Source organism: Ranitomeya variabilis, chromosome 2, assembly GCF_051348905.1.
Source record: "Ranitomeya variabilis isolate aRanVar5 chromosome 2, aRanVar5.hap1, whole genome shotgun sequence".
Taxonomy (NCBI): domain Eukaryota; kingdom Metazoa; phylum Chordata; class Amphibia; order Anura; family Dendrobatidae; genus Ranitomeya; species Ranitomeya variabilis.
In genome coordinates, this window is record NC_135233.1 from 76,463,795 (window position 1) to 76,483,307 (window position 19,513).

The window sequence follows — 19,513 nt, forward strand, 5'->3', positions numbered from 1 at the left end:
TGTGCCACCTCTCTCTCTCATTCAGTGGGCCACAGAAAGGCTATTTTTTTTTTTGGTTTTTTTAATATTATTTGGTTTCTAAAGTCTCCCTGAAAAAAAAAAAAAAAACATAAAAAAACAGTGGGAGAGTAATATTGCCCTTTCAGCTTGTGTGCCAGTCTTGACTCCTGGGTGTGCCACCTCTCTCTCATTCAGTGGGCCATAGAAAGCCTATTTATTTATTTTTTTAAATATTATTGGGTTTCTAAAGTCTCCCTTAAAAAACAAAAAATACATAAAAAAACAGTGGGAGAGTAATATTGCCCTTTCAGCTTGTGTGCCAGTCTTGACTACTGGGTGTGCCACCTCTCTCTCTCATTCAGTGGGCCATAGAAAGGCTATTTTTTTTTTTGGTTTTTTTTAATATTATTTGGTTTCTAAAGTCTCCCTGAAAAAAAAAAAAAAAAACATAAAACAACAGTGGGAGAGTAATATTGCCCTTTCAGCTTGTGTGCCAGTCTTGACTCCTGGGTGTGCCACCTCTCTCTCTCATTCAGTGGGCCATAGAAAGGCTATTTTTTTTTTTGGTTTTTTTAATATTATTTGGTTTCTAAAGTCTCCCTGAAAAAAAAAAAAGACATAAAAAAACAGTGGGAGAGTAATATTGCCCTTTCAGCTTGTGTGCCAGTCTTGACTCCTGGGTGTGCCACCTCTCTCCCTCTCATTCAGTGGGCCATAGAAAGCCTATTTATTTTTTTTTTTAAATATTATTGGGTTTCTAAAGTCTCCCTTAAAAAACAAAAAATACATAAAAAAAACAGTGGGAGAGTAATATTGCCCTTTCAGCTTGTGTGCCAGTCTTGACTCCTGGGTGTGCCACCTCTCTCTCTCATTCAGTGGGCCATAGAAAGGCTATTTTTTTTTTGTTTTTTTTAATATTATTTGGTTTCTAAAGTCTCCCTGAAAAAAAAACAAAACATAAAAAAACAGTGGGAGAGTAATATTGCCCTTTCAGCTTGTGTGTCAGTCTTGACTCCTGGGTGTGCCACCTCTCTCCCTCTCATTCAGTGGGCCATAGAAAGCCTATTTATTTTTTTTTTTAAATATTATTGGGTTTCTAAAGTCTCCCTTAAAAAACAAAAAATACATAAAAAAACAGTGGGAGAGTAATATTGCCCTTTCAGCTTGTGTGCCAGTCTTGACTCCTGGGTGTGCCACCTCTCTCCCTCTCATTCAGTGGGCCATAGAAAGCCTATTTATTTTTTTTTTTTTAAATATTATTGGGTTTCTAAAGTCTCCCTTAAAAAACAAAAAATACATAAAAAAACAGTGGGAGAGTAATATTGCCCTTTCAGCTTGTGTGCCAGTCTTGACTCCTGGGTGTGCCACCTCTCTCTCTCATTCAGTGGGCCATAGAAAGGCTATTTTTTTTTTGGTTTTTTTAATATTATTTGGTTTCTAAAGTCTCCCTGAAAAAAAAAAAAAAAACATAAAAAAACAGTGGGAGAGTAATATTGCCCTTTCAGCTTGTGTGCCAGTCTTGACTCCTGGGTGTGCCACCTCTCTCCCTCTCATTCAGTGGGCCATAGAAAGCCTTTTTTTTTTTTTTTAAATATTATTGGGTTTCTAAAGTCTCCCTTAAAAAACAAAAAATACATAAAAAAACAGTGGGAGAGTAATATTGCCCTTTCAGCTTGTGTGCCAGTCTTGACTCCTGGGTGTGCCACCTCTCTCTCTCATTCAGTGGGCCATAGAAAGGCTATTTTTTTTTTTGGTTTTTTTAATATTATTTGGTTTCTAAAGTCTCCCTGAAAAAAAAAAAAACATAAAAAAACAGTGGGAGAGTAATATTGCCCTTTCAGCTTGTGTGTCAGTCTTGACTCCTGGGTGTGCCACCTCTCTCCCTCTCATTCAGTGGGCCATAGAAAGCCTATTTATTTTTTTTTTTAAATATTATTGGGTTTCTAAAGTCTCCCTTAAAAAACAAAAAATACATAAAAAAACAGTGGGAGAGTAATATTGCCCTTTCAGCTTGTGTGCCAGTCTTGACTCCTGGGTGTGCCACCTCTCTCCCTCTCATTCAGTGGGCCATAGAAAGCCTATTTATTTATTTTTTTAAATATTATTGGGTTTCTAAAGTCTCCCTTAAAAAAACAAAAAATACATAAAAAAACAGTGGGAGAGTAATATTGCCCTTTCAGCTTGTGCGCCAGTCTTGACTCCTGGGTGTGCCACCTCTCTCTCTCTCTAATTGTGGGCCATAGAAAGCCTTTTTTTTTTTTTTTTTTAATATTATTTGGTTTCTAAAGTCTCCCTGAGAAAAAAAAATAAATAAATTAGGTGGGAGATTAATATTGACATTAGTGCTTGAGTGACAGTCCTGCGTGTGTGTCATCTCTGTGATTTTGTGCCACAGAAAACAGAGTGTGTAACATTGTGCCTGATTTTCCTTGTGGTCTCACCAACCTGTTAAGGGATATTGAAATCATACTGAAGTTATAGCTCACCGTGTAAGTTGTTTGACAGCAACAAATAAAGTTACTTTGGTTAAGATTTTAAAACAATGAGGAAGTCTGGTGCAAGAGGTCGTCGTGGGCGTTCATTGTCAGCTGGTAATGATGGTAGTGGTAGTGGAGCATCAGGTGGTCGTGGGGATAAAAATATTCCACCTAAGTCTGGAGCTGTGGAGCCAGTTTCGTCGTCAGGCTACACAAGGCCTCGAACGCTCTCTTTTCTGGGAGTAGGAAAACCGCTTTTAAAGGCGGAGCAGCAACAGCAAGTTTTGGCTTACATTGCAGACTCAGCCTCTAGCTCTTTTGCCTCCTCTTCCGAAACTGGTAAATGTAAAAGCAGCGCGTCGCTTGTGGATGTTCACGGTCAGGGACAAGTCGCTTCCTTGTCCTCCTCAGCAAAAACTACAACAAGAGAGAAGGATGCAGCAGGCGACACAACGGGTCACTCCATGGAGCTCTTTACACATACCGTCCCTGGCTTAGAAAGTGAAACATTTAACAGGCCATGCCCATTACAAGTATATTCTGACATGGAGTGCACTGATGCACAGCCACAGCCAGAGTACTATGCTGCTCCTTTGACTCAGACCACCACATTGCCCTCTCAGGGTACAGATCCACAATCAGACCCTGATGAGACTATGTTGCCCCGCCACGAACGCTATACCACCGACCGACACAGTGACACAGACGAAGTTGCACACGAGCTCGAAGAGGAGGTAATAGATGACCCAGTTATTGACCCCGATTGGCAGCCATTGGGGGAACAGGGTGCAGGCGGCAGTAGTTCAGAAGCGGAGGTGGAGGAGGGGCCGCAGCAGGCATCAACATCGCAACAGGTTCCATCTGCCGGGCCCGTATCTGGCCCAAAACGCGTGTCAAAGCCAAAACCTGTTGGAGGACAGCGTGGCCATCCGGTTAAAGCTCAGTCTGCAATCCCTGAAAAGGGATCCGAGTCTAGGAAGAGTGCAGTCTGGCATTTTTTTAAACAACATCCAACTGATCAGCGCAAAGTCATCTGTCAAAAATGTTCAACTAGCTTAAGCAGAGGTCAGAATCTGAAAAGTCTAAATACTAGTTGCATGCATAGACACTTAACCACCATGCATTTTCAAGCCTGGACTAACTACCAAACGTCCCTTAAGGTTGTAGCACCCTCGGCCAATGAAGCTAGTCAGCAACGCAACATCCCTTCCGTCACTGTAAGGCCACCATTTTCCGCACCACCGGCAGTATCTGTGCAGGTTTCTTTGCCAGCCAAAAGCAGTCAGGGTCAGGGAACCACCAGTTTTGTAGGAGGAAATATTGCATCTAGGGCACCGGCGGAAACAATACCGTCTCCAACCGTCTCTCAGTCTGCCATGTACACCGGCACACCCGAAAGTTCCACGATCTCCAGCTCTCCAGTCCAGCTCACCCTACATGAGACTCTGGTTAGAAAAAGGAAGTACTTATCCTCGCATCCGCGTACACAGGGTTTTAACGCCCACATAGCTAGACTAATCTCGTTAGAGATGATGCCCTACCGGTTAGTTGAAAGCGAAGCTTTCAAAGCCCTGATGGAGTACGCTGAACCACGATACGAGCTACCCAGTCGACACTTTTTTTCCAGAAAAGCCATCCCAGCCCTGCACCAGCATGTTAAACAGCGCATCGTCCATGCACTCAGGCAATCTGTGAGTACAAAGGTGCACCTGACTACAGATGCATGGACCAGTAGGCATGGCCAGGGACGTTATGTGTCCATCACGGCACACTGGGTGAATGTGGTGGATGCAGGGTCCACAGGCGACATCAATTTAGGGACAGTTGTGCCTAGCCCACGGTCTAGGAAACAGTTGGCTGTAGGCGTTCACACCCCCTCCTCCTCCTCCTCCTCCTCCTGCAGAAGCTACAGCTCTTCCACAGAACGCAGTCTGCCAACCACTCCATCGGCAGATGACACTGTTGCACACCAGTTGTCCCATTATGGGCCAGCTACTGCCAAGCGTCAGCAGGCTGTATTGGCTATGAAGTGCTTGGGCGACAACAGACACACCGCGGAAGTTCTGTCCGAGTTCTTGCAACAAGAAACGCAGTCGTGGCTGGGCACAGTAGATCTTGAGGCAGGCAAGGTAGTGAGTGATAACGGAAGGAATTTCATGGCTGCCATCTCCCTTTCCCAACTGAAACACATTCCTTGCCTGGCTCACACCTTAAACCTGGTGGTGCAGTGCTTATTGAAAACTTATCCTGGGTTCTCCGACCTGCTCCTCAAAGTGCGTGCACTTTGCTCACATATCCGACGTTCGCCTGTACACGCCAGCCGTATGCAGACCTATCAGCGGTCTTTGAACCTTCCCCAGCATCGCCTAATCATAGACGTTGCAACAAGGTGGAACTCAACACTGCACATGCTTCAGAGACTGTGCGAACAGAGGCGTGCTGTTATTTATTTGTGGGAGGATACACGGGCAGGCAGTAGGATGGCAGACATGGAGTTGTCAGGTGTGCAGTGGTCTAAGATACAAGACATGTGTCAAGTCCTTCAGTGTTTTGAGGAATGCACACGGCTGGTTAGTGCAGACAACGCCGTAATAAGCATGAGCATCCCCCTAATGCGTCTGCTGATGCAAAGTTTGACGCACATAAAGGAGCAGGCGTCTGCACCAGAGGAAGAGGAAAGCCTTGATGACAGTCAGCCATTGTCTGGTCAGGGCAGTGTACAGGACGAGGTAGCGGGCGAAGAGGAGGTGGAGGACGAGGAGGATGATGGGGATGAGTATATTTTTAATGCCGAACCTTTCCCGGGGGCACAGGAAATTGGTTGCGTGTCACGGCCGGGTTCTGGTTTTTTGAGGGACACAAGTGACGTAGATTTGCCTGCAACTGCCCCTCAACCAATCACAACCGGAGATTTGACAACTGGAACTTTGGCCCACATGGCGGATTATGCCTTACGTATCCTAAAAAGGGACACACGCATTACGAAAATGATGAACGATGACGATTACTGGTTGGCCTGCCTCCTTGATCCACGCTATAAAGGCAAATTGCAAAATATTATGCCACATGAGAACTTGGAACTAATATTAGCAACCAAACAATCAACTCTTGTTGACCGTTTGCTTCAGGCATTCCCAGCACACAGCGCACGTGATCGTTCTCACACGAGCTCCAGGGGGCAGCAGACTAGGAGTGTTAGGGGTGCACACATCAGAAGTGGCGTTGGACAGAGGGGTTTTCTGACCAGGTTGTGGAGTGATTTTGCTATGACCGCAGACAGGACAGGTACTGCTGCATCAATTGAAAGTGACAGGAGACAACATTTGTCCAGTATGGTTACTAACTATTTTTCATCCCTTATCGATGTTCTCCCTCAACCGTCATTCCCATTTGATTACTGGGCCTCCAAATTAGACACCTGGCCAGAATTGGCAGAATATGCATTGCAGGAGCTTGCTTGCCCGGCAGCAAGTGTCCTATCAGAAAGAGTATTCAGTGCTGCAGGTTCAATATTAACCGAAAAAAGGACTCGTCTGGCTACCCAAAATGTTGACGATCTTACATTCATTAAAATGAACCACAACTGGATTTCGAAATCTTTTGCCCCACCTTGCCCGGCCGACACCTAGCTTTCCTATGAAAGGCTCTTGCCTGTGAATTACTTTTCTAATGTCTAATTTGCTGCAGCTGATTGTACAGCATACGACATGTTTACACCTCCCTAAATGGCCAAACTCCCCACACGGGGCCGTGGTATCGCGACTTGGCGCAAGCACCCGTGAGACTGCTGTTTGTCTGAAGAGGTGGGTGTGCTCGCTTTTGGTTGACGGCATTGCTACTGGGTCCCTCATAGTACAATGTAGTGTCTCTGGCGGTGGTGGTGCGCACCCAACGTCAGACACACCGTTGTAACATGAGGGGCCCTGGGGCGGTCCCGCCGGCCTCTAGAGAGTTCCCCCCTACCCCAGCTCAAAATGTGCTCTACCACATGCAAAATTATGTCGCACAGCTCCACCAATCTTTAGTCTATTCGCTGACATCATTCAATGTCTGGCACTGACAATACAAATTTGTAGACATCTATGATGCAACTTAAAGTAGTCTGTGTCTGTGTCCTATATTGGCACCATTAAATAGTTACTGCCAAATTACTATGTCAGAAACTCAGCAGATGAGCCCACCCCTGTACCTAAGTATGCCACCTTTTTTTTTGTTTTGGTTGTTTTGCGAGACATTAACATCTATTTATATTTTGGGAGTACTGGGACAGACACTCCTTGCACTACTCCTCCACTCACCACCAAGCTGCCTGTGTATCCATGTAACCGCTGTAAAACTGCCATGAGCCTATTGTTTGTTATTTTAGGCCTTTGAAGCCTGTCTGCGGTCCCTCCTTCCACTAGTCCTCCACTGGCCAGACCACTGCTGCCCGTGTACCCCTGGAACCAATTATAAAGTGCCTACAGCCAGCCCATTTTTTTATGTTAGGCCTTTGAAGCCTGTCTGCGGTCCCTCCTTCCACTAGTCCTCCACTGACCAGACCACTGCTGCCCGTGTACCCCTGGAACCAATTATAAAGTGCCTACAGCCAGCCCATTTTTTTATGTTAGGCCTTTGAAGCCTGTCTGCGGTCCCTCCTTCCACTAGTCCTCCACTGGCCAGACCACTGCTGCCCGTGTACCCCTGGAACCAATTATAAAGTGCCTACAGCCAGCCCATTTTTTTATGTTAGGCCTTTGAAGCCTGTCTGCGGTCCCTCCTTCCACTAGTCCTCCACTGGCCAGACCACTGCTGCCCGTGTACCCCTGGAACCAATTATAAAGTGCCTACAGCCAGCCCATTTTTTTATGTTAGGCCTTTGAAGCCTGTCTGCGGTCCCTCCTTCCACTAGTCCTCCACTGGCCAGACCACTGCTGCCCATGTACCCCTGGAACCAATTATAAAGTGCCTACAGCCAGCCCATTTTTTTATGTTAGGCCTTTGAAGCCTGTCTGCGGTCCCTCCTTCCACTAGTCCTCCACTGACCAGACCACTGCTGCCCGTGTACCCCTGGAACCAATTATAAAGTGCCTACAGCCAGCCCATTTTTTTATGTTAGGCCTTTGAAGCCTGTCTGCGGTCCCTCCTTCCACTAGTCCTCCACTGACCAGACCACTGCTGCCCGTGTACCCCTGGAACCAATTATAAAGTGCCTACAGCCAGCCCATTTTTTTATGTTAGGCCTTTGAAGCCTGTCTGCGGTCCCTCCTTCCACTAGTCCTCCACTGACCAGACCACTGCTGCCCGTGTACCCCTGGAACCAATTATAAAGTGCCTACAGCCAGCCCATTTTCTTATGTTAGGCCTTTGAAGCCTGTCTGCGGTCCCTACTTTAAATACTCCTCCACTCACCACCAAGCTGCCTGCCCGTCTATCCATGTAACCGCTGTAAAACTGCAATGAGCCTATTGTTTGTTATTTTAGGCCTTTGATAGCCTGTCTGCGGCCCCTACTTGCAATACTCCTCCACTGACCACAATGCTGCCTGGAGTGCCTGCCTGTGTATCCATGTAACCGATGTAAAACTGCCATGACTGCCTACTGTTTGTTATTTTAGGCCTTTGATAGCCTGTCTGCGGCCCCTACTTGCAATACTCCTCCACTGACCACAATGCTGCCTGGATTGCCTGCCTGTGTATCCATGTAACCGATGTAAAACTGCCATGACTGCCTACTGTTTGTTATTTTAGGCCTTTGATAGCCTGTCTGCGGCCCCTACTTGCAATACTCCTCCACTGACCACAATGCTGCCTGGAGTGCCTGCCTGTGTATCCATGTAACCGATGTAAAACTGCCATGAGTGCCTACTGTTTGGTATTTTAGGCCTTTGATAGCCTGTCTGCAGCCCCTACTTGCAATACTCCTCCACTGACCACACCAATGCTGCCCGTGTACCCCTGGAACCTATTTAAAAGTTCATAGAGCCTAGTTATATATTTTATTTACTATTAATAAGGCCATGATGGACTACGCTGTACCACGCTACAAGCTAACCAGTCGACACTTCTTTTGCGAGGAAAGCCATCCCAACCCTCCACCAGCATGTAGAAGACCGCATTGTCCATGCACTCTGGCAATCTGTGAGTACAAAGGTGCACCTGACAACAGACGCATGGACCTGTAGGCATGGCCACGGAAGATTACGTGTCCATTACGGCGCAATGGGTTAATGTGTTGGATGCATGGTCCACAGGGGACAGCCTACTAAGTCTGTCTGCAGTCCCTAATTCAAATTGTCCTCCACTGTCTAAATCGGAGCTTCCACCTTCTGGCTTTCGGCCTATAGTATCAGAAATTAAACTGCATTTGGCCTTCAACTTTGGTTAGGGCCTACTAACGGCTTCTGCCCCTCCCTGGTGTTGCCCTCAACTAAATAAAGCTGAGCTTCAACCTTCTGCTCCAAATTACCATTTTAAAAAATGCAATAGGCTTTTCCGGCCTACTAAAGGTGTCTGTCTGTGTGCCCCTGCCTGGTGTTGTCCTCAACTGAATAAAGCTGAGCTTCAACCTTCTGCTCCAAATTACCATTTTAAAAAATGCAATAGGCTTTTCCGGCCTACTAAAGGTGTCTGTCTGTGTGCCCCTGCCTGGTGTTGTCCTCAACTGAATAAAGCTGAGCTTCAACCTTCCGGCTCTCATTAAGTGGTTTTTAAAAAACAAAATGGTGGTTAGGGCCTACTAACGGCTTCTGCCCCTCCCTGGTGTTGCCCTCAACTAAATAAAGCTGAGCTTCAACCTTCTGCTCCAAATTACCATTTTAAAAAATGCAATAGGCTTTTCCGGCCTACTAAAGGTGTCTGTCTGTGTGCCCCTGCCTGGTGTTGTCCTCAACTGAATAAAGCTGAGCTTCAACCTTCCGGCTCTCATTAAGTGGTTTTTAAAAAACAAAATGGTGGTTAGGGCCTACTAACGGCTTCTGCCCCTCCCTGGTGTTGCCCTCAACTAAATAAAGCTGAGCTTCAACCTTCTGCTCCAAATTACCATTTTAAAAAATGCAATAGGCTTTTCCGGCCTACTAAAGGTGTCTGTCTGTGTGCCCCTGCCTGGTGTTGTCCTCAACTGAATAAAGCTGAGCTTCAACCTTCCGGCTCTCATTAAGTGGTTTTTAAAAAACAAAATGGTGGTTAGGGCCTACTAACGGCTTCTGCCCCTCCCTGGTGTTGCCCTCAACTAAATAAAGCTGAGCTTCAACCTTCTGCTCCAAATTACCATTTTAAAAAATGCAATAGGCTTTTCCGGCCTACTAAAGGTGTCTGTCTGTGTGCCCCTGCCTGGTGTTGTCCTCAACTGAATAAAGCTGAGCTTCAACCTTCCGGCTCTCATTAAGTGGTTTTTAAAAAACAAAATGGTGGTTAGGGCCTACTAACGGCTTCTGCCCCTCCCTGGTGTTGCCCTCAACTAAATAAAGCTGAGCTTCAACCTTCTGCTCCAAATTACCATTTTAAAAAATGCAATAGGCTTTTCCGGCCTACTAAAGGTGTCTGTCTGTGTGCCCCTGCCTGGTGTTGTCCTCAACTGAATAAAGCTGAGCTTCAACCTTCCGGCTCTCATTAAGTGGTTTTTAAAAAACAAAATGGTGGTTAGGGCCTACTAACGGCTTCTGCCCCTCCCTGGTGTTGCCCTCAACTAAATAAAGCTGAGCTTCAACCTTCTGCTCCAAATTACCATTTTAAAAAATGCAATAGGCTTTTCCGGCCTACTAAAGGTGTCTGTCTGTGTGCCCCTGCCTGGTGTTGTCCTCAACTGAATAAAGCTGAGCTTCAACCTTCCGGCTCTCATTAAGTGGTTTTTAAAAAACAAAATGGTGGTTAGGGCCTACTAACGGCTTCTGCCCCTCCCTGGTGTTGCCCTCAACTAAATAAAGCTGAGCTTCAACCTTCTGCTCCAAATTACCATTTTAAAAAATGCAATAGGCTTTTCCGGCCTACTAAAGGTGTCTGTCTGTGTGCCCCTGCCTGGTGTTGTCCTCAACTGAATAAAGCTGAGCTTCAACCTTCCGGCTCTCATTAAGTGGTTTTTAAAAAACAAAATGGTGGTTAGGGCCTACTAACGGCTTCTGCCCCTCCCTGGTGTTGCCCTCAACTAAATAAAGCTGAGCTTCAACCTTCTGCTCCAAATTACCATTTTAAAAAATGCAATAGGCTTTTCCGGCCTACTAAAGGTGTCTGTCTGTGTGCCCCTGCCTGGTGTTGTCCTCAACTGAATAAAGCTGAGCTTCAACCTTCCGGCTCTCATTAAGTGGTTTTTAAAAAACAAAATGGTGGTTAGGGCCTACTAACGGCTTCTGCCCCTCCCTGGTGTTGCCCTCAACTAAATAAAGCTGAGCTTCAACCTTCTGCTCCAAATTACCATTTTAAAAAATGCAATAGGCTTTTCCGGCCTACTAAAGGTGTCTGTCTGTGTGCCCCTGCCTGGTGTTGTCCTCAACTGAATAAAGCTGAGCTTCAACCTTCCGGCTCTCATTAAGTGGTTTTTAAAAAACAAAATGGTGGTTAGGGCCTACTAACGGCTTCTGCCCCTCCCTGGTGTTGCCCTCAACTAAATAAAGCTGAGCTTCAACCTTCTGCTCCAAATTACCATTTTAAAAAATGCAATAGGCTTTTCCGGCCTACTAAAGGTGTCTGCCCCTCCCTGGTGTTGTCCTCAACTGAACAAAGCTGAGCTTCCACATTCTGGCTTTCGCCCTATACTATCAGATATTAAACTGCATTTGGCCTACTAGTGTGGTTAGGCCCTTGAAACAGTGTCTGCTGCTCTTGGGTTTGCTACTCCACTGAACAAAGCAATGCCGCCTGTTTAGTCCTGTTACCAATTTTGAACTGCATTTAGCCTACTTTATTCTTTGGCCCTATATCTGTTTCCTCCTCATCCTGCCCATTGCCCAGCCACTGCTAAATGAGTCTGCTGGTACATTGACCTAGACCACTACATTCCCCTTGTACTCTACACAGCCAGAATCTGACCCTGCTGAAAGTAAGGTTCCCCTTCCCGCATGTTATACCACCTTACACAGGGACAAAGAGGAAGGTGCAGATGAAAGTGCAGGTTCCTTCATCAGGTGGGGGGGCATACTCGTTGGCGACGTCACTGGCACAGGGCCCCTCAGAGTACGCAAAAGTGTCGCTGCTGGTGGGAGGCGCCCCCGCCATGCAAACACACCGCCGTACTTTGAGGGGCCCTGTGCCAGTGCCAATGCGAACGAGTGGGCCCCCCCCTGCTTGCTCAGGATCACAGCACTTGCAACGTTTAAATACTTACCTTTCCCTGCAACACCGCCGTGACGTAGTCCGCATTTCCTGGGCCCACGAAAAACTTGAGCCAGCCCTACTCCCCCCACAACTTTCCCCCAATTCCCTATGCCCAACTATTATTATACAGTTAATTAAGATTGGCAAGCTTCAGAAACAAGAATGGATGTTTTTGGCATTAAAATGGGCACTGTAGGTGTTTTCCTGGCCTCCACTCACTGCCGACTATGCTTCCCCATTGACTTGCATTGGGTTTCGTGTTTCGGTCGATCCCCGACTTTTAGCGATAATCGGCCGACTGCACTCGACTCGACTCTGGACAAAATCGGGTTTCCCAAAACCCTACTCGATCTTAAAAAAATGAAAGTCGCTCAACCCTAGTGAGCACAATGGATGGAGGCGAAGCTGATGTGGAACCTGGGCGGAGTCTTGAGGGGGCCTGAAAATGGTGCCAGAATGGGGCCTTGAATTCCTGGTGGCAGCTTTGTGATCCATATTTTGGTTTTATTCATATAGTTCATCTATTCTCATGATACATTTAGCCTAGTTTATCAATTCAAGCATGCTTTAAATCCTGCACTTTACACCTTCTGCCCATATATTATTGCTTGGTTTAACTTTATTAAACTGCTTTGAGTGCACTAACTGTGGTGCATTTAAAGTGTTGGTGGATTTCTATCAGAAATTAGGCACTTTATGGTAATGCAGAGCAGGAGGGAGTGTTCCCTTATTCCAGGGGCCCCTGGTTGGTACTAATCAACTGTGACTTGTGGTGCCAATCCTTTAGCATTTTGGATATATTTTCATTGCCGCTCAACATAAAGCAGATCACAAGCTGTTGGAGCCAAAAGTAAACAGCTGCAATGTCCTTGGTAGCAAGCATTTATTTCTCCTGTAGCGCCATCACCAGAGTAACGAAGCATTACATGGACTGTATCACTCTGGATGATCTAGCTTGTCCATGGATTGTATAGACACTGTTCTGTCTATATATTAGATAATTATATCAAAACTAGAGTTCCTTAGGCTATTGTTCACATGTCCAGTAACCATCAGAGAGAATGGATCCAGAATCAATCAGAGGACAAAAAAGTTGTGCATTCACAGTTTTTCAGGTGGACAAAAAGTTAATTTCACCGTGATCTGGGTTTTTTTTTTTTTAAACATTGAAGTCTATGGGAAAATAGATCCGTCAAGCAGCCATTCGGTTTTCTCCCATTTGAAAATGATCCTTCTCTTGCTTACTGGATCAATTCCAAAAAGACAATTTTAGTTTAAAGTTCACATGTTCAGTAGTATATGTTAGTTTAAAGTTCACATGTTCAGTAGTATGTGTTAAATATCTATTAAAGTTCACATGTTCAGTAGTATGTGTTAAATATCTATTTTAGCACCTAAAGTAAGCAAAAAACAAATCCTTTTCAAATGGAAAAGAACAGAAATGGATGGCTTAACAGATTCATTTTTTATAGACTTCAATGGAAAAAAAAAAAAAACGGATCCAGTTGAAATTAATTTTTTCAGGAGGACAAAAAAGTTGTGTCTGCACAACATTTTTGTCAGCGAATTGCTGAATCCGCTCTATAGGATGAATACTGGACATTTGAACATGGTCTTAGAATTTGTTCATGATAAAACACAGTTATGTAAAAAAAATAAAATAAATTAGTACTCACATCAATATAGGAGCAGATTTACAAGATATAAAATAGATAACAGACTCACCTCCCCCACCGCCAAGAAGACTCGAGTTTGCTGAAAAAGAAAAAAAAAAAAACATTAAATGACAAATTCCATTAAAACTTTCAGGTCTATTACAATGAGAGCTGATCATGGCAGGATGAAGTTCATGAAAATAAACCTTTTATTGCCTTTCACGTCCCCATCAGAGGATTTTTCTTTTATTTTTTACTGAACCTAAATTATTTTCACAGACTATGCATCAACAGTTTCATACCACACTTCAGATGATGAATCCTAAAGTATTTAATTAAAATGCTGTCAGGATATACGGTAACATTTTCTCAGCACAATGTCTACCGAAAAAAATCTCACATTATCTAAATACCATCACTACGTCTTCTTTGAAGACATTTTGTTTGGAATGAGATTGGAAGGCCGGGAAGTAGAAGGCAGAAAACAGGATTAGTTAACTATGACAAGGAATAGAGAAACTTTCAATTTAAGATTTGTGTGAAAAAAAAGCACCTACGCAAAGCTGACTTACTGAATCTCGAGAGGTATTTTCCTGCTCAACCGCACAGTTATTGGAAAAAGATACATAAAGTGAAGAACAACCTTGCACTGCAATTTCTAATTCCACAAAAAAGTTTTCATCTCAAATTGGACAATCCTAAACATTGGAACCAAGAGATGCTGTACACATGGCACACTATAACACAGCGGCTATCAACGCTGGAATGAATTTCTCAAGCATTGCTTTCCTGACAAAATTTATATAAGCAAAATAAGTAGTACCCTTCCTAATAGAGAAATAGCTATTTCTAGAACAAGTTTCTATTAATGTAACCAATCATATTAAGCTCTCCACATTGCTATCTGCTGGTGGCTTCTCTCGAGGAGAATAAGGCGATCGGCTCTCCGACATCAGAAATGTTTGACATTTTCCCCAATAGTCCAGTTGGTCCACGACCCAATATACATTAGGGATTCGGACGAACCCATTAACTCTGCTGGCATTAGTCTAATGTGTATGGGAGGCGTTAGTCTTTCATGTTGGGAAAAACATTGACCAACCTGACTAATAAATTAGATAGATACCTCGGAAAGGATGCACTTTAACTTAGTACCCCTTCTGTGATTGTTCTATATTTCTTTAGAAGAGAGCAAAGCCATCAGTTCCAAAGAAGTGAATAAAGCAGTGGTGAGCATTGTGCACTACTACTACTACAATCATACAAGAGGCTTTCTAGCCCCCCGTTTATGTGAATGGTGGGGTCCCAGCTGCTGTTCTTCCAGTGATTATACACTTAGCGCCTATTCTATGGATCTCCGTATGACAGACACCTGAGGCGGCGCTTGCATAGCTTGATCTCCCAGCAGTCTTAAATAAAATGGTGCCAGCTTAATTAAACCTCTAAAGAACATAATTGAGAAAAAGATCTCAATCTGCTCAGGCACCTCCACTGGCACCATGTTACTGAAAACCGCCAGAACATCAATCTGCGCAAGCGCAACCCGTGGTAAGGAAAATCCAGGGCAAACTTTCAAACAGGAGACAAGTCACTCATACTCAGACCTGTCATACAGACACCAGATGCAGACAGAGGGGCTGGGGCAGGGGCCAAAGACCCTGAACACCGTTCCACCCCTACGCATCCAAAGCAAATTACATCAAAACTTCAAACGCATATTAAACAACCAACATGAGGATTCCTGAACTAGAAGTTATCTATTTAATCAGTATAAAAGCACCATTTTGGCCATGCCTTTATAGTAAAATGTGAAATCGTGCTGATAAGTTCTCCCCTTTACAACCAATGACATGTCCTGGCATTTGATGCAGGCTCCGGCGCTGAGCCTGCATCTTTCCTGGTACATGATAGCTGATTTGATCAGATGTCATGTGCCTCTAACAGCCAATGCTGGAATTGCGATCCACCCGAGACTGTCAATCTATGACATTGGCATTTAACTTGTGCAGACCAGATATGCGTCAAGATACGCCCATTAGCGCTCCCATCACATGATTGCGGGACGCCGATTGGTTGTCATCGGGATGAGTAAATAAGGTGTTAGCGCATGAGCATGCTTGGCTAACAGTGTCTTTGACATGCTTGAAAAATATGTTCGAGCTGCATGTCTCACAGCTGCTCAACAGCCGCAACACATGCAGGGATTGCCCGTTTGTTAAGCAATATCTGCATGTGTTGCGACTGTCAAACAGCATTAAGGAATGCAACCACGGGTACTGAAAGTTACCTTATCCAAGCACATTCGCTCATCACTAGTAGTCATGACAACCGGGGGTCTGGATTAGACCCCTGTGCCTGTTATTGTGCACTTTCTATGAATGCCGGAGCGTGGTGGGTGTTTATAAGAGATTATTACTTCTGCTACACATTATTTAATGAAACATATTGGAGCATGCCCAAGTCACCTTAAGGGAGCACATTCGCTCATCACTAACGCATACATTTTTTTGCCTAAACCATGTCATCTGGAATTTTAGCCAAAGAAACGTGGTGTGATATTAGTGATGTGGTCAGTCTCTTGGTTACCCTTGAAAACACAGGATATGACATTAGAATCAAAACAATGAAAACATGGATTCAGTATTAAAATAATCTGCCTTCCCTGTGAGGCCTCCAGTCTAATCCCTCTACACATACAGTATGTGGAGTGTGTGCGGCACCGTCCAGCTTTCTGCACATAGTCATTATGTCTAAACCATGTTTTGTAATATAACGCTGTGAACAAGATGTTTTTGTGTCTCTGATTTCAGACTCTTCTGATCTTTTAGAACCAAGATGAGAAAAGCAGAAACTAAATAACCGATGTCCAGGTGGATTATGTTGATAAGTGCCATAGTGTCACAAAATCGAGTTCACACATCACAGTCTTTGATGTCGTTTTCAGCAAAGTTTTTTTTTCTTAAAGCCAATTTAAAGAACACACAACTAAGACGACTTCTTTATTCTTCTCTGTATTTTGGGTTGCATCAAAAACAGCATCAATGTTCAAGAACAGTAAGGCTACTTTCACACTAGCGTCGGGAACAACCCGTCGCTGTGCGTCGGGCCGAGGTTCCCGACGCTAGCGTGGTCTCCGCCGCACAACGGGGGCAGCGGATGCATTTTTCCCACGCATCCGCTGCCCCATTGTGAGGTGCGGGGAAGTGGGTGCGGAGTTCCGGCCGCGCATGCGCGGTCGGAAAAAGCGGACCGTCGGGAGCAAAAAACGTTACATGTAACTTTTTTTTTCCCGACGGTCCGCTAACACACGCCCAAGCGTCGCAAAACGGACGCAATGTTTTGCAATGCGTCGCAAATGCGTCGCTAATGTTAGTCTATGACGAAAAAACGTATCCAGCAAGAACTTTTGCTGGATGCGTATTTTCGGCAAAACGACGCATTTGTGACGTATTGCAGTTAACGCTAGTGTGAAACTAGCCTAAAGCTAAACAGCAATGCAGCATTTTTTGCTGCACTTTTTTATGCAAATTATAAAACTTATCTAGAGTTTCAGTAAAAGCCATGAGATTTCAGAAATTTCATGCGCGATTGCTTTTTTTTTTTTTTAGACTGAATCTGAGAACTACAGCATTTTTTAAAATCTGCAGCAAGTTAATGTTTTCAGTGTTTTTGTAGTGTTTTTTTATCAATAGAAAGCAATGGGAAAGTGCAAAAACCTGCAAAAAATGCAACAAATATTTCTGGGAGGTTTTTGAAGCTTTTTTTGGTAAGTAAAACTAACTTTATTAAATATGTACTGTAGACAAAGCACATATCAAATGTGTACACTACAAACTGCTGCGACAAAAACACAGCAAAATGGGCATTCTGAGAGTAGCATTTTTACTGCCAATAAATCAGGTTTTGACAGCAGAAAAAAAAATAACAGAAAAATCGCTGCTTGTGAACATAGCTTAAGGCTTATATAAAGGGTTGGAGAGTGACTGCTAGTCTACTTGATTGCTTGGCTCTAACCCAGTATTCTCAAAGTAACAAATAGATGAAAAATTACAGCTCTTGCTATGGTTGGACAGCTGTACTGCAAGTCAGGAGACTAACTTCAGTCTATTTGGCGTCACTCGAGTACTTAGATTAGCGCTTACTAAAATAGTCTATTGAATATATGACTATTATTGACTGAAACCGTGTATATCAACAGTTTCAGCTGATGCGCTAATGTGTATGGGGGCACCAGTCAACTGATCGTCGGGGCAAGTGGTCGATCACGCATGTCTCATTTCAGACTGCTGATTGTATTGTTCTCCCGGATTTAAGCAGGTAGCTGAGATGTCTGGTGGTGACTTTCTCAGAAAATCCCAAGTGTGCTCAGACTATCAAAGTCTCTTGCGCAAGGAAGAGAAGGCAAAAATGGCTGTCAAACCATCAATTGGTCAAAGCATTGTTCAACCAAAAGCCTATATCTAATATGTACGGCTGACTTAATTCTCTCACTGGAGTGGCTGTGGCAGAGGCAAAGGCAAAGTAACCTTCTTCCAAAACGTTATATGAATCACCTGGAAACGTTCTTTTGTAAAGTTTATTCTCAGACACTAAAAAACTAGGAGAGTTAGGATTAAATCCAGAAGAGGAGTGTCACATGTGTCAGGAAAGTAGAATGATTGACAGCATTGAATGTCAACAAGAGGTGAGCAATCATAACAAGTAGTTTAACGTCAGCAACAATCTACAAAAGTAGTCACAAATCGTGACTTGACTTCACATTCAGTACATCCAGTGTCTACACATCGCTAAAATGAAAGTAGTGCACAGTAATTTAATGAAAGGTTCTTCTTAGACCATTAAAGGCATGAGAAGTACTTAGCCCTATGCCTGTCCAAAGGTGTCAGCAAATTCATGTTCTACAATGATATAATACAAGCAAGAATGAGCCAATGTTGCAAAACACATGCTTCAAAAAACCCAACGCATTAAATTCGAGATTTTTGTTGTCACGCATATATTATTTTAAGTATTGAAGGCCAAAAAGTATCTCATGGTATACTGACAGACTTCACAAGCTCAGGGGTGAGGGTCAGAGAATTGGAACCATTACAGAGTTATGAATAAATATAATAAGACTGTGAAAAAAGTTTTCATCGTAGCCAACTGGCTGCTGACATTTATTATGCTTTGCTTTTATAGCGCCATCATATACCACAATGCTTTAGCAACATTATCATCACTGTCCCCATTGGAGCTCACAATCTAGATACACCTATTATTATGTCTTTGTTGTGTGGGCAGAAACCCACACAAACACAGGGAGAACATAGAAAACTCAATACAGATATTGTCCTTGGTGGGATTTGAACCTAGGACCCCAGTGCTGCAAAGCAACAGTTCGGCACACAGACAATGCCCCTTTTTCAGAGTGGCACTCACGTATTTAGTACATCTCAGAATTGAGTCCACACAAAAAAAAATCTCATACTACAAAAGCTTTGCCACAGTTCATTTTAAAGTAATTGCGGTAGGTTCTTTAACTGGGGCACCCTGAATTGTACAAAAAACAAACAAACAAACCTTTTTTCACAACCTGAAACAGCATCATTTTTGTGAATGTGGGTAAGCTCCAATACTATGACTAAGTATAATACTATAATAATATAGTAGAACTATAGTAATCAATCCTGAAAACCCTTTTAAAAAAAAAGTCACCAAAAATTAAACAAAAAAAGTTAATTACACACACACATTGCATATGTATATCTCACACACTCACACACACACACACACACACACACACACACACAACATATGTATACACAAACATACACAGCTCAAACAAAAATATATATAAAGGGAACACTAAAATACCACATTCTAGATATCACTGAATTAAATATTCCAGTTGCAAATCTTTGCTAATTCCAGTACAGACCAAAAGTTTGGACACACCTTCTCATTTAAAGGCATCAAAACTATGAATTAACACAAGTGGAATTATATACTTAACAAAAAAGCTACTTTTTTCTTGCCATAATACAAATTCTAACAGTCTATTCAGTAGGACTATCAGCTGTGTATCCACCAGACTTCTGCACAACACAACTGA

General features: G+C 43.7%; 1 protein-coding gene across 1 annotated transcript in view; it reads right to left on the bottom strand.

Moving 5' to 3' along the window:
• MACROD2 (mono-ADP ribosylhydrolase 2) overlaps window positions 1–19,513 on the bottom strand; it is a 2,853,334-nt gene that overhangs the window by 2,016,654 nt on the left and 817,167 nt on the right. Inside the window, exon 4 of the mRNA XM_077282574.1 lies at window positions 13,490–13,519. Coding sequence (XP_077138689.1) covers window positions 13,490–13,519 — 30 coding nt within the window. The remainder of the gene's footprint in view (window positions 1–13,489; window positions 13,520–19,513) is intronic.